The sequence below is a fragment of the Contarinia nasturtii genome, unplaced genomic scaffold, assembly GCF_009176525.2.
Source record: "Contarinia nasturtii isolate CC-2019 unplaced genomic scaffold, AAFC_CNas_1.1 Cnas_scaffold_414, whole genome shotgun sequence".
In the NCBI taxonomy this organism is placed as follows: Eukaryota; Metazoa; Arthropoda; class Insecta; order Diptera; family Cecidomyiidae; genus Contarinia; species Contarinia nasturtii.
Genome location: NW_022197768.1, coordinates 2,823,125 through 2,839,701, shown reverse-complemented (window position 1 = coordinate 2,839,701; position 16,577 = coordinate 2,823,125). Strand labels below are relative to the sequence as shown.

The following is a 16,577-nucleotide window of genomic DNA, read 5'->3' as shown; positions in this document are numbered from 1 at the left end:
TTGCTGCTATTTTGTAATAAATTCCAAACTGCTCATGGCTTTTAGTGATCTGTTAATGGATTCATCATGACACCAATAGAACCGAGCCACACAGATGAAATCTCTACAAAAACACAAAAATATTCGACAAAAACACCATTTTCAAGCAGACAAACAACCCGAAATTTGCTATTTAAATCGCGCGGTTATTTTCGATGTTTCTTCTTACTTCATCATTCTCCCTCTTTTTCTCTCACACTTTGAATTCTCTCATCAGATTCAATTTTTTTTCGCCTTGACAATTGCCGACTCAGTTAATTCCATAGATAAATCGGCACCGTTCTGGCCCAACAACGATAAATATCCATTATTATTATTTGGTCGTTCATTTTATGTGTCGCTCCACGCATGGTTTTTTGTGCGGCAAACTATAAAAAAACGAGCAACAGAGACTTAACCACCCGATAACATCTATTCTCATCTTAATTTCAACGTTGAACATCCGTGTGTTTGTGACAAATAGTATCTTTTACATTGTTCATTCGGATTTTATATTAAGTTTTTGACTTTGTTAGCTTTAAAATGTCTATGGTCTATAACTTATTGTCGCTTATATTCTAACAATCAACTTTGATAGATGCCAAATATTTAACGAATTTTTCTCTGCATATTCAATAATGTAACGGTTGATAAGTCCCAATTTTGAACTATTTGAATTTCATCTTTATCCAGCATTTTTTATTAGTTGCAATTGAATCTTTTTCAAATCTTGTATTCTAATACCTTAAAATTTAAAAGGCATCATATGCGCATCTACCGCAGGCATTTTATTGAATATTATAGCTACCCACACGATAGATTATTGAATAAGAATTTCAATCAAAAAGAGCTCAAAGAAGTCACATCCAGAGATTGGAATGTGCTATGATGTTAATATTTTTCGACATTGATGCGATCATTGAAAGAAGAACGAAGAGTGACAATTGTACGGACATTAAAGTTGTGAGTTTCTTCGGACTTTTTTTGTATTTTCAAGCTCACCAATACCAAGATAATGTTCGTAAACGCCGGTAACCATTTCATTCGGAAATATGTAATAATGTACGATTGAAAGTAGCGGACTTGATTAAAAACAATTAAACGACAACGTAACTGTCCAATGATCATGATCATGGCATAAAGCCAGAATATTACGATCGAATGGTTTCAAAGAGATGAAATACCCAAAAATATTACCATATTAAGATTCAATGTGTTAACGATACGATTGAGTACGTGAAGGAAATACAACTTTTAATGATAAAGGGACTTCTTTCAAAGACCATACAACACTTTAAAACTCAAAACATCATTCAAAATATTGAATATATTTTGTTAAATTCCAATAAATAAAATGAATCCAAAATGATTATGTGAAATCTTTCTTATTTGACAGAGTTTAGCCACTGCATATGCCACCCAATTCCAAATGGAATATCGGTAAAATACGACAAATCGTTGCTCAAATATTAATTTAAATAAAGGCAGACACAAAACCGCAATAAGCACCACATATTTTTGTTGTTGTTTGTCTTCGCATCATCGTACAATCACCGAGCTCAGTGGTCGTTTCTTTGAAACACCGTTCAAAAATTGTTTCACCATATTTATAGTCATTAATTTGGTTTTAATTATGCAAGTGAGACCGAAGTGAGATTGCGACGTCACCAATTTAAATTCAATTTTAATTTCTACCATATTCATACGCAAAACAAAACAAAAAAATGCCGAAGAAGATCATTCCTTCGGAACTTTGGTCAATTTACGGTATTTCACCAGAGTATCTGTGTCGTTGTCAGTGTTGTAGTTTTTGTCATATATGTATGAAGTGATGTTTTTTTTCGCATCGTGTGGATACTTTTTTTTCTCTCTCTCGAAATTCGGTTCCTGATTCCATTCGACTGACTCACTCTATCACATCATATCCAACGATGATGATTTGACTTGAATAAACAGCTTATAAATTGCAAATCAATCGTTATTTGATTTTATTCGATTTGGCTCATTTAAATTACCTTTAGATGTAGAAAAAAAAATATATAAATCGCACTAATTAGTAAATAATCGGCAAGAATGAAACGAATCTCAATATGGCACCGGTAAACATTTTTTCGGGCTGTAAAAGTGTCACGGCATGTGTGTACAGTTTGGATTCCTGTATGCTCACATGTATGTACACTGATTTGATATTTTGACCGTGCACAAGAGTGGTAACAAAAACATATTTATTTAAATGAAATGGTTATCATCACGGTTGGAGATAATGAGGCGAATATAAATACAAATAAAAGTAACACTGCATAGCCGAAAAAGGATTGCATACATTTCTATGTCAAAATCCTACGCCATTGATGTCTGCCGAAAGATACATTCTTTTTTTTAATATATCGAAAGAACGCAGCCGTCATCTTTCTTTGGTTGGTGAAACCGTTGGAAAGCCTGCTGTCGAGTTTTTGTGTTTGGTTCTTTCTCTTTCGATCTTGGTGTACTTTTTGAGAAAAAAAAAACAAATTCCTCGAATATCATGCGAACACACGGAAGAGTACAAATTCTATGAAAACTAGTCGTATAATTCATGTTTTCTTTTCTTCTCTTTATTATCATTATGTCGTAAGACGCAAGTCACATGTCGGATCTTTTCATATCTCCAGAACCAAAAACACACACGCATATACACACTTTTAGACACGGTTTTATTGCAGGCGCTATCAAAATTGCGACCTGCTAAATTCTGCATTTTTTTTATTTTCATTTCAGGATATATTTATAACAAATATTCAAAACAAATATGGTTTTTTTCATAAATTTAATTAAAAGTCTATTAATAAAGATCAATCTGTCCATTTGGCGACAAAAAACGTGAACCGAAATAGCGAACGTATTCCATGCGAATCACGTACTAAGAACAGCATTTCAAAAGGACGGAAACAATAACACAAGATAACTAAATAAAAACGATGGGAAATCATAAATGATACAGCACACTATAGCATCGGTTAATCGGTTACCTCGTCTGATCATTGATGCAACTTGAAATCAACACCGATGTGAAGAGAGAGAGAAACAGCAACAACCAGAGAACGAGAGAAACGAGCAAGAAAAAGCTCATCACACCGCCGAATCGATCACATATCGAATATTGGAATCGATTTGTTGTGGAACAACGCAATATTTCCATAAAGAAACAATCAAGAAGCGATATAACGAGACGTAAAATATTACATTGCTTCCTATAATATCCGATTTTATATGTTCGAGACCCGTTCTGTCGACCGATTTTTTTCATTTAGTGCCTTTGCAGTTTTATTTAGATCTCTCTGGTGAATCGGATATATATTAAACGTATGCTTTTTTTTGGAGTGTGCTTTGAATGTTTATTCATGACCATTTCGAAATTTATGCAAATACGATGTCGATTGAGTATCATGTTTTTCGTGTTGTTTCGATTTTGTCGATAATTTTATTTCATTTAAACTTTTTCCACCATTTTTGGGCGAATTATTGTCGCCGCTTGTGTGATTTTCAACTGTGTGGTTTTGTTTTTATAGATGCGATCCCATTTTATTTGTTAGGTGTTCTGTTGTTGAAGATTTTCGATTTCGGCGATTCCTTTGAAATGTGCCGGCTGTCGCAGTTTTTCATTTATTAATGAAATAATTAATTGAATACATTTTTTACCTATGCTTGGCTTTATCTATATCACAAAAATTCCCAATAAAGTGGACACTGATCGCAGTGAAAGATTTATTTTTGAACTTCTGTTGTTTTTTGGCAAAGGGTAAACGTGTGTCAAAGATGGGAAATTGGCTGACAAAAATGGGGAAATGACCCCCCAAAAATGGGGAATTGACCCCCTAAAAATAGGGAATTGACTGTCAAAAATGATGCGTTTGGTTGTCAAAAATGGGTAATTGGCTGCCAAAAATGTAGCTTTTGGCTGTCAAAAGTGGGAAAATGTGGCTGTCAAAAATGGGGAAATTGCCCCCCAAAAATGGGGATTTGGCTGCCAAAAACGGGGAACTTGCTGTCAAAAATTAGAAATTTGCTGTCAAATATGGGGAACTGGCTGTCAAAAATGAGGATATGGCTGCCGAAAATGAGGAATTGGCTGTCGAGCAGATGGAACAAAGAATAATTGAATTTCATTGATAGCCCTAGCGGGGGAACAATATGAAACAACGAAATGAAGAAAAGACAAAAAACCATAAGAAAGATAATGTAATTTAAGTATCAAATTGCATCGGATAATATTACTTTTTCTTACTTTCAAGAAATTTTTACACATTTTTTCGTTTTTTTTATCGACGCATTTTTGACAGCCAATTCCCCATTTTTGGGGGGAAATTTCCCCATTTTTGACAGCCAAATTTTTCTATTTTTGACAACCAAAAGCTACATTTTTGACAGCCAATTCCCCATTTGTCACAATCAAACGCACCATTTTTGACAGCCATTTCCCCATTTTTGACAACCAAACGCACCATTTTTGATAGCCGATTCCCTCTTTTTGGGGGGTCAATTCCCCATTTTTGTCAGCCAATTTCCCATTCTTATACACCAAAACCATTTTACCTTGTTTTTTGCATTTTTGTTACAGATTACATTTGTGTTTATTTCATTTTATAATACCCAATTGTTGTTGGAATTCATTTTTTTCTCCAGAATCAATCAAGTTATACACATCGCTTAACATTTCGTCAAATTCAGTTCGCAATGATTGACAATTTTACAAGTGTTCACTGTTTTTTGCGCGCGTGCGAGAGAGAGAGAGAAAACTCGATTCTTCATGTTTTTGCACACAGCCCGTCAATTTTCCGGTGATAAATTAACTGATCTGTAGAATCAACACAAATCGGATTAAAGGAGTTAAACAATTTCCAATTCAATTTGTGATAAATATACGTGAGTTAAATTCTCGCTTCAAAAATATGTAAAGCATGTGACCAACTTTGCACGAGCGCGCATATCCATATTGTGAAGCGCCAGAATGTGTACCATAAATATGCGAGACCCATTTTTTTTTCTGTTTAAATCGTGTTTCGTAGCGTACGCAAAATGCCGACTTTGATTCGTTTAATTAATGCGATTTTTACAAGAAACGAATGAAGAAAAAAATATTGTATATACCGGAATACATTTCATTAAAAAGAAAATATATTGATATTAACACATTCTTATCGTGTTTTGAGTGAATATACACCTACCAGCCGTATTTTATTGTTGTTGCACAGAAATTCAAATGTTCCAAGATCAAAGACGACGACAAATGACGAGCGTTGATGTTTTCGGAGGTGGCATCGGTTTCTCAAAACGGATGACATATAATTAAGAGCAATACAATATTGATAAAAAGAAAAGAAGAAACGATTTGAATGGAAGTTTAGATTAAACGACATGACAATTCATTCAATATTTATGTATTCTGGTAATCTGGTATTTATGGCGACTTTAATTTAATACAAGCAGCTACCAAATGCGTATCAAACCGAAATCGTTTGTTATTATGTCTCTTTTTTTGGGCAGCGTTCGTTTTAAACAAATTCGATTCACCGATTCAATTTAAAACAATAATTTATTTGCATTTAAAACATATTTTACTGATAAAACAAACGATGTATTTATCGCCTTCTGATAAATCGCTTTTGATTACTCTGTTTCAGCATCATTTGATATGCACGTGTTGTGTGTCATTGATTTTTCGTTGGTGATGATTTTGCTATCAAATGCAGTTTCTATCTGCATAAAATATTAGTGTTGGTTTTATTTTCTTTCATTCCTTGAATGACTTTATCGGGCGGTTAATTCATTTAGACCGATGCTAGGTGATGACATGCATGCACCAAAAAAACATCATTCAGTAGAGGTCAGGTATGATCGGAACGGGCTTTTTGATCTTCGTTTCAATTGGCTATATCGCAATACAATCAACGTTTCTCTCTTTTATTTTAATTGAATAAAAGTGTTTGCCTAATCGATTAACCGCAATCGATCATAATTCATCAAGAAGAAAAAATATAGAATCTAAATGGATTTTGTGTGAATTGATCTCAGCAAAACAATTCGTATGATTCAATGGAAGCATCTTTTTTCTGCTGCTTGCAGCACCTGCCAACCTATTCAAACCTTCATCATCCATCCAATAGAGACAAGGCAAGACGCAAACATTTTTTTTTCGTCGTATCACTTAAGTTCAGTCGTTCCATTCATATTTTCATCAACTATTTTCTTTGTTTCATCCGCACTAGTTATTTGTTCGTCTTATTTTGCAAATTATTATTATTCGGGGCCTAATAGTGCAAAGTGGTGTTTTTTTTAGAAAAATAGACTAGGCTACAGTGAGTTTTTTTGGTGGTCATCAAAGGAGACTGTGAATACAGTCATATAATGGATAATAATGATAAATACAAAAAAGAGAAGAAAAAAGAAGTTTCGAATCACAGAGAGAAAAAAAAACCGGCGGCACGTTTGATATTGTAATTGGCTTAAGGTCGGCTTTATATAAGGCATTTCGAATTGACATGTTTAATTATTTGGTGAAAAATTTACTCAATCGCCTATGTTCTTAATAATGTCTTCAACATTTTTATTTTCAACGGCATTCTGTTTTCTTCATGTTTTATGGTTGCGGTTGCTACTAATAAATCAAACGCCCGTCTTCACCAAGCGATCATTTGCCGTGTCAGAGGTAAGTGTTGGTATGCATGTGTGTGTGTTTGCGAGAGTAAAAGAGATTGTGAGTGAGATCAGGAAATACTTCCGCCTTTTCGGATGTGATTATGCCATTCTAATTGTAGTTTTATTTCCTTTGTGAATGCCATATCGGCAACCGGTCTTCAATTTTCTAATCTATTAAATTGAATTATTAGCTTGAACTGACCTGCAAAATTTTTACATCGGCATTTTTGCTTTCATATCATTTAAAATTCCTGGGATATACGTTGAACACAAACGCACACATACAAACACATCTTGAAAATTGAGTTCTCGAATCGAATATTTTTAAAAGTTTTTTTTTTTACCAGAAATAAATATGGAATGAAAGCTTTGTGATGGATGACAAAAGCGCCCAAATGTATGCAAACAGAATGTCAATAAGATCTGTTGAATGTTTAAAGTGATAAGGATGTGAAAATGCCTTTTGTAAAGGGATTCATGGGCATATTCATCTGTCATGATTACGATGCAAGTGTGGTGAAGATGCATTGAAATTTATGAAAAATGATCTTCGTTTAGATTTTATTAATCGACCCGGTTCGAATATAACAACGAACAGCCAACGATTTTTATTTTGTGTGCAAACATTTTTACCTCAGGCTCGATGAATAAACGTGAGTGAAATGAATTGAATCAATAATGCACAAAAAAAAAACACTGTGTTAGAATTGAGTTTCACGTAAAGAATGTATGCACCATTGTTTTGATCGATTGGTGAAATGCAGTCTAAAATGCAGACGGTGCGCTTTGAATGTGTACGTGACTGTGCATGCGGTCGTGCCTGTATGCATGAGGAAATGTGTTTTTTGCGTGGGTTTTTTTTGTATGTCTTCGCCGGCTGAAAATACTTTATGCATAAATGAAATTGCCAATTGCGACGGTATAAAAATATACAAACATTGTCAGGAATGAAATCAAAGTGAGAACGTGAATTAACCAATGCACAATAGACAACGAAGACGACAAACAAAAAACAAAAACAATTCACACAACTCACATTTCATTCGAGTCGAATGGATTCTTGTGTCTTTGTTCCATGGTGTATGTACACGTTGTCTATATTAAATGCTGGCTGACGTTTGAATGAGTGTGAGTGCATAGCGCGAAGGGCCCATATGCATGTATTTATGTATACGGGATCATATTGAACGTGATGTGTACATATATTCCAATATGTTGAGGAGCAAGCGAACAGAGTCTGCGCGAAACAGGCATCATATGGTTTTGTATTGTACGGACTGTCAATTAGTCGTAAATGTAAACTTTTGGTGTTCGGCTCGAATTAGTTAGATAGTTAATGTGTCGAGTGAGTGAAGTTTTTTTTTTCTTTTCTCATTTATTTAGATTTATTTTTGTTAAATTTTTGTTGTTAAAACATCCTTTGATTTGTGTGCATTTGAAAAGAGTTTTTTTACGACTTCTTATTGAACTGATAGTTTAAAAAATCATTTAATCTGAATACAACCGGCTCCGTTGAACAACAATAACATAGATAGCATTCATTTGACTAAACAATTGTTATTGTGCTGAATGAAAACATTGAGCTAAATTATTTATACAAATGAATCAATCGAATTTAATTGATTTAAACACCATGTGAACATCGTTTAAATGATAGAGTTTCGAAAATTCGTGCAATTTATGATTGTTGAAAATATGTTTGGCCATTTCATGCGTAAAATTGTACTCGATGTGTGATCAATAAGTGTTCGGTGTAGTGATGAGAGTATCATCAAGTGATTTCGCAATTCAGCGGATTTTCAACCGTTTTTTTCTTCTTCTTTTGAATTCATTCGAAAAGAAATCAAAGAAATGTTCTAGAACAATTGCCAAACATTTTCGTTTATTACGGTATGATAAAGAGCCAACAAATGCCGTAACGTTCACATTCTATATGCTCTCTGTGTCTATCTCTTGATTTTTTTTCTCTCTTTTCCTCTTTCGCTTATTCGTAATGCACGTTGTATGTTTTGGTGTATTGTTGATTACATAGAACAAAAAAAACCGCAAAGATTGTTGTTAGCGTACAGTAAACGAAATGCACAAGTGAGTAGTACATAAACCGAGAGAGATAAATATTTATTAAAACGCTTATGAGAGCAAAAAGAATCGACTAACGTTCTCTGTGTACCAGCAAATACATATACATGCGCTCACTGGTGGCTCATCGTCGTACAAGCAGAGAAATGCTGAGGAAGTCTACGACGTATATAATATATGCTGCAAATATCACGTACGCATCCAATTCTCTCAATCGTCAGAACAGCAGAAGTGATGATGATATGGAACAGAGTAAAACGGAATTTTTTTTATTTTAAATTACAATTTTTCCCGTATTTCCATATGGATTATCACAACGACTGAAAAATTGTGAGCCACAAAAAACTAACTAGTGTAGCATGCTACAGAACTACTGCAAAATTTATTATCATGACGACCGGCTTCTTATTTTCGTCAACACATTCACGCATAACAACAAACCCATTCATTTCATTCAATTCCAATGGGGAACACATACACTAGCATTCAATGCTAGTTTCAAACCGTTTTAATTAATATTTTGATGAGATATTATTGTTGATGGTTGGTTCCATTCACATTTTTTATGTGATATATGGACAGTTTTGTGTCTATGTGACAATTGCCAATAAAACTTATGAATCATTCCATCCGAATGTTCTATTTCAATTTTTCATTAAGAACAATGAACTGTAAAGAAAGCTGTGCGCTAAAAAGAACAAAAACAAAAAGAGAACAAAAAACAACAACAAATGCAAAAAAGTTTAATTGGCAGGCATAAGACTTTTGTTCCGTTTGTTATTTCCACTCAATGTGCACGTTATATTTGAATTGATTACTCTTCATATGCCGTAATCTCATATTCTTTTTTCTATATGTTTCTATATTGCTTTTTTCATTTTTTTAATGCATAATAATTTATGTTTTGTAATATTTATTTGCATTTCGAGAAAAAGGGATTATTTTCTGTAGTCAATCGATACTGAATGGTGATAATGATAATAAAAATATAAGCATTTTTTTCGTTGGCAATCATCATTGGGTTTCTTTTTTTTGTGGAAAAATCATAATCATTAGAGAACATTTTGAATCACGATTTTTTGTCGAGTAATTAATTAAAAAGATGTTTGTAGTTGTCATTATTGTGTATGCACAACCTTCTCTCTATCTCTGTCTAACGTTTATGCAAAATTAGCTGATGCAAACATTTTTTTCGATAAAATATAGAAAAATGCACGTAGGCACTGGCACATATGTGTGTCATATAGTATGTTTCGTATAACCTTAAATCATAAGTTAAAGTCGTTTTAATGATAAATGCAAACATTTGCGAAACACAAATGTGCAACAACAAAAAAAACTTAAGCGGAACGGAACCCGAATTTAGCATTCGTAACCAAAATTATTGTTATGTTTTTTTCTATTACGAATAAATTTGATGAAAATTAACCAATTTAGTATCCAACTAAGCATATATTTTTTGCGCGTAATTAAAATGGCACCTAAACTATAATAAAAGCGCTTTAAACCGAACATAATTTTTCCGAAAAATGATTGTTATTTCTTGGAATAGTTTCAATGATTTCTTTTTACATTTTAACGTTGGCATTTTGAATGGTAATAGCTGATGTTTTGCAATTTATGAGAATCAAATATTTCCGTTGTTTTTTTTATGCACTTAGGAAGAAGTCTTCAGTTGTCGATGCATTCGTAACGTACACGAGCATATGTAGTATATGTGTAGGCCGACATGCATTTGCATGCGCCATTTATTGATTTAAGATGTGTCGAAGATAGTAAACAACTGTAATGTTTCAATTCGCTTTCAAAATTGACGTGAGCCCAAATTTCGAATTGAATTTGTTTGATGTTTCAATTTAATCAAAAATTTCATTTTAAAACTAGAAGATTTGTTTATACCAGTCATTTTTGGCATGATAACATATATTTGACCTTGATAACATTACAAGTGATAACAGACCCATTTTTTCCTTTTCCTCGACTCCAGAACATACTAGGCAATTAAAAAAATGAAATTCAAAAAATAAAAATAATTAAGTAACGATGTTGAGTAACGGAGATACATTTTTGTGTTTAGTTCGTATAATTTCGGAAATTAAGCGATATAAGTGTAAGATTATGTGATTTCCTCAAGCAACTGCGTCCATTGATAAAGAAAGTGCTCGTAAAAAGCACCAACAATACGCTGCTCTTGCTTGTTATGTTTTAATCTGTTTTTGTGTTGTGCTCATTATAAAAACAAGCACTCGTACTATGCGTCGCATACACACAGCTATTGAATTAAATGTGTCAATATCAATTTGAATGAGTTTTTCCATCATTCAGAGTTTGTCATAGTATATGGAAGTTTCTCCGATGCTTTTCAACAATAACAAACAATAAATAAATAACTCAATTAAAATATAACGCAACAACATCACTATCTCCGGATAACAAAAAACCATTAAGAGTTGATTTGCATTTACTCCAAAACTGTGTTCAACAACGAGAGTTTCATTCTCGCATCGATGACAATGACGACGGAGTTTCCAAATTGCATTAAGCATCCGATGTGTAGTTGAAACATTTGACTACATTTGAATTCACATTATATTTTCAGTATTTTTTTGGTGCAAGGGAAAACTCTGGGTGAACGAATGGCAAACAAACATCAACTGCAATAACAAAGTCCATATGCTAGACTGTGCACTTTCCTAAAATATTTATTACATGAACATGTTGAAATAACTTACGATGGTTCTTTTTTTGTTGTAATCGTTGAATCACAAATGTAAATGTAAATAATTATACCAATTTAAATGTATTTTAAGCCAACGAAGTGTCGAATGTAATTTATTTGGGAGAATTTTTGTTCCAATAATGGATACGATCCGATTTATTTACACATTTTGTAATGAAAGAGCACAATGATAATTGAAGCTCAGTTATCCGGTTTTTATTAAAATTCGATCAATACGATCCATTTGGTCGCGTAAAAGTTTGAATGCGCATAAAACTTCAAATTAAAATCGTCCATGATGCTGTCATATTTATTCCATAGATATATTATCGCAATGAAATATTTAATGAAACAAAGCAATGTGGGTGCATAGCAGATAAGTTTGTGAATTGTTCGTGTCAATCAATCAAAATCAAGTCTACGATGAATGCAAGATACAAAAAACAAGCAAACACAAAATTAATGATATTTTGCACCATCATCAATTAAAATAGACACAAGTCTCCAAAACAACTTTTTATTTTAGCCAATTATTTGCCCGGGTGGAAAAAAGTTTTAAACAACTAAAGAAGTTCAATCTGATTGTGCATTATGTTGGCAATTCGCACTAGATCCGAACAGAAAACTTCAATATTTACTACTTAAACATTTTCGCCTTTATATTTTAGTAAGAAACTAAACAATTTATGTTATTATTTTATCAATAGTAAAAAGTAAACATCATCATCTGATTAAGAAGTAACAAAACTTCATCTTAATAACAAACCGTGTTTAGTCTGCGAACTCAGCAGAATGGTTGCGTGCAAATGTACAAATATTCCAATGACAAGCGACAGTCAAATGATATGTATACGGACACTACCCAAGTCAGTATAATACACTTTTCGAAGAGTGTACACGCTCTTCTCACACTCTTCGTATAGTTTTATTCGACTCCCTTCTCACACTCTTCTGACACTTTTGCATAAAACACGTATATTGAGTGAGAAGAGAGTGTGTAATGGTATCGGTAATGCTATCACTGCTGTCACTACATTTCAGTGGAAGTAATGTTTGTATTTTGATATTAGAACGTTTTAGACGTTTATAGCATTCGTCAGTTGTGTGAAAATACAACAGAACGACATTTGCTGTTGCAACAGCCAATTCATTTTTTTTTTTTGTATACGTTCATTTTTTTCAAAATGTCAAAAGTAAACAAAATCAAAAACTAAGAAGAGTGTGAGAAGAGTGTGAGAAGGGAGTCGAATAAAACCAAACGAAGAGTGTGAGAAGAGTGTGTACACTCTTCGAAAAGTGTATTATACTGACTTGGGTAGAACTAGAAAAACAAATTTCGTTTGGATTACTTTGGGTTTTTCCATGTGAATTTCACTCAGAGTCGAATGTTGCGACTCACCCCATGCTCAAGTATTACCTCTCGGCAAAGTATTACTCACCCCATGCTATGTAAAATGTTGGCCAACAAAAATCTTACAAATTTGTCGTAATAAACCTTATGTCTATGAACAAAATTACACAAATATGAGATAGACAATACGAAATTTGTAATTCAGATTCTATCCGATAGATGGCGTTACGGTTTGGCACGTCGCCATGTCTTTAATATACATGCCATTCCTTTGCCTCTCGAATTGTGACTGAATGAATATTTTCGCATTACCAAATAAAATTTATTGCATACGAGTTAATTATTAGATGGAATAACAAAAAATGTGTTTGCGTTTTACTTTTCTCTTCGAACTTTATCTAATACAATTTCGAATTTGTCTGTTTTGTTATTAAAACACAGATCGCATCTAAATTTTAAGACAAAATGACGTCGAAAATAAGCAAGAGCGGAATTCAAATAGTATTTGTTACATTTATTACAATTGTAATGATGCAATTGTGTACGGCTGAACTATTTACGGCCCTTAGCGATATGGAAGAACTATTGGAAACTGAAGCTGTTCTCATCAATAATTTGGAAGCATATGTGGAAGCTCAAGAGCAGAAATTGAATTTCTTAAGAAGGTACGTAAGAAGCCTTGCCATCACCAAACATACCGTTCACATTCTTTACATGTTCGACGAGGAAATCATTTACAATGGTGTCAACATATCACATTTTCCAGTGCCCTGTAAATGAAAATCGTATTTTCTCGTCGTCATTTATTGAATTCATTAATGTTATTTATCATGTTTAATTGTGTTGTATTGTGTTTTATCTTATTTTCTATGCCATGCAAACGGTATTTTGTATCGGATGCTGGCTGTTTGCAAATTTGCATACTCCATTCACAAATTATCCAAATTATCAGGCGAATCAATGAATATCAAAGGGAACACGATGAGGCAGCCAGAGACATAAGTACATACATATCGAATCCAATAAATGCATACCTGCTAACAAAACGTTTGACCAGCGACTGGAGCATTGTCGAACAAGTGATGTCACACGATCTTGCTAGTGGTTTGTAAATCATGTTATTCATTCAATTACCGACTCAATTATCTCTAACTATTGATTGATTTTGCATATGGATTGGCAGAGTCTTTACTCTTAATTCCATTCGAATAATGCATGGATTTGACGTTTTATGTAAATTTAGAGATATTTTATTTCTCTATCTGTTTCCCTTTCTCTTTATTTCGATGGAATATAATTAGAATTCTTAGAAAATGTAACGATGCATCGAAATTTCATGAAATTTCCGTCGGAAGAAGATTTAAATGGTGCGGCTGTTGCATTAACACGCCTTCAGGACACATACAATTTGGATACAGCAGCCATTGCACGTGGCGAATTGAATGGAATTAAATACAGGTGAGGCACACAAAATATCGAATGTGAATAAAGTGAAACGATTGCAATTGAAATATAGTGAATAAAACTGGTGTCACATCGATTGGTTTTTTCTATAAATTTGTTTTCATCTCAACCATTCCGTGTTACATTCACTACGCTTGTTCTTGGAAATTACATTGCGACATCATTGCACACCGTTTATTACATTATTTTGACTATATATACATTTGTACAACGTACACTCTATTATATCAGACGAACATTATATACAATTCTCTTGCACTTGCGCTCACGATTTTTTTTAGCTCGCAAATGTCGTCGCACGACTGCTTCGAGATGGGACGACAAGCGTATTTGAATAGCGATTTTTACCATACATTGTTGTGGATGAACGAAGCAATGGCTAGATTGAATAATAACAACAACACCAGCACCAACAACGAGCCAGCTCTCGTTCCAAAGGCTGACATTTTGGAATATTTGGCGTTTTCCGTGTTCAAACAAGGTAAGCCATACCATCAAAATGGTGAGAAGTCACCAAAGGTGAATCTTAAGCATTAACCGTTAATAGGTAAAGAAATGAATAGCAAAAGTAGCAACAATGTTGTTTCGATCGCTTTTTTAATAGCATTGCAATGCTATCGTTCACACATTACAAACTTATTAATTTTTTTAAAAAGAAACTTTTAAAACGCTTCGCCAAACAAACGACGAGCATAGATAAATATCTAATTCTCGCATGTCATTTTCATTTTAAAACTGTATATATTTTTGCTACTTTGAAAACAATTCATTTTGCGTTCACTGCGTTGCACAACATTTGTAACCTTTTGCATATTATTTTACTTTCAATTCATTCGAAAGTAACAATATGTATGCTTCGCATGGTATATTTTCGCGAAAACTTTTTAAATTTTCAATTAATAAAATACGATGACGATTTTCGAATGGAAAATACTTTAACTTATTCATAAATGTTGCAGGTGACATACGTTCGGCATTGGAAATGACAAACGAACTGCTGACAATATCACCAAATCATGATCGAGCCGTCGGTAATAAAGCATTTTATGAAAAAGAATTGGCAAAAGAAATTGAAATGAAAGCTGATAAGATGCTACGCGGCGATGATGGTTCACCGGAACTAAATGATGGACCGCAAAAAATTGGCGTTGTCGATCCAAAAGTATATACAACCGAAGAGCGTAAACAATATGAAAAATTGTGCCGCGGTGAAATTGTTCGAGATGGAAAATTATTAGCACAATTGAAATGTCGATATGTAACAAATAAATCAGCATTTTTGAAAATTGCACCACTTAAATTAGAAGAGGCTAGTCTAAAACCATACATTGTAGTTTATCATGATGTGATATATGATCGAGAAATTGAATTGATTAAACAAATGGCAAAACCACGGGTAATTAAAAAAAATATATATCATTTATTAGTAGAATATTAAATTGGCGCTTGTAATCGGATTAACATTTGCGTTTGCGTAATTTGAATATTTTATATTTCTGTGATACAGTTTCGTCGAGCGACGGTTCAAAACCATAAAACTGGTGAACTGGAAATAGCCACATATCGCATTAGTAAATCGGCTTGGTTGAAAGATACAGATGATGACATCATACGGAATATTGGCGTACGTGTTGAGGATATGACAGGATTAACGGTGAGCACAGCTGAAGAATTGCAAGTTGTTAATTATGGCATTGGCGGCCATTATGAGCCACATTTCGATTTTGCACGTCCCGAAGAAACGAATGCATTTGCCAGACTCGGAACTGGTAATCGCATTGCAACTGTTTTATTCTATGTGAGTAAAAGTTTTCTGATTTTTTCATCAATTTCAAATTCAAATCATATTACATTTATAACTTTTTTTTTTGGTTTCAGATGAGTGATGTGGCTCAAGGCGGTGCAACAGTATTTCCACATCTAAATGTTGCACTGTGGCCGAGAAAGGGAACAGCCGCCTTTTGGCTAAACTTACACAAAGATGGTGTGGGTGATTATTCAACACGTCACGCTGCATGCCCTGTTTTAACTGGATCCAAATGGGGTAATTGAAAATATTCAACAAAATTGATCATGAACCAATTAATCAATTTGAACATAATTTCTTAAAATAGTTTCAAATAAATGGCTACATGAAAAAGGACAAGAATTTCTACTGCCATGTGACCACGAACCAGATCATCCAGTGAGCGAATTAAATACACAGTAAGCGAAAGAAAAAAAGAGAAAAAAAAACAACATCTTCGTTATCATTCATAGCCAATGCTCTGA

General features: G+C 33.5%; 1 protein-coding gene across 1 annotated transcript; it reads left to right on the top strand.

The window, feature by feature from the left end:
• The first annotated feature begins 7,914 nt into the window (after nt 1-7,914).
• LOC116338623 (prolyl 4-hydroxylase subunit alpha-2-like) lies at nt 7,915-16,531 on the top strand. Its single transcript, XM_031764011.1, has 9 exons — nt 7,915-8,038; nt 13,284-13,507; nt 13,795-13,946; nt 14,144-14,300; nt 14,588-14,787; nt 15,266-15,702; nt 15,814-16,104; nt 16,185-16,350; nt 16,421-16,531. The coding sequence occupies exons 2-9, from the start codon at nt 13,308-13,310 to the stop codon at nt 16,513-16,515; spliced, it is 1,698 nt and encodes a 565-aa protein (XP_031619871.1). The 5' UTR covers nt 7,915-8,038; nt 13,284-13,307; the 3' UTR covers nt 16,516-16,531.
• Nucleotides 16,532-16,577: the final 46 nt, after the last annotated feature.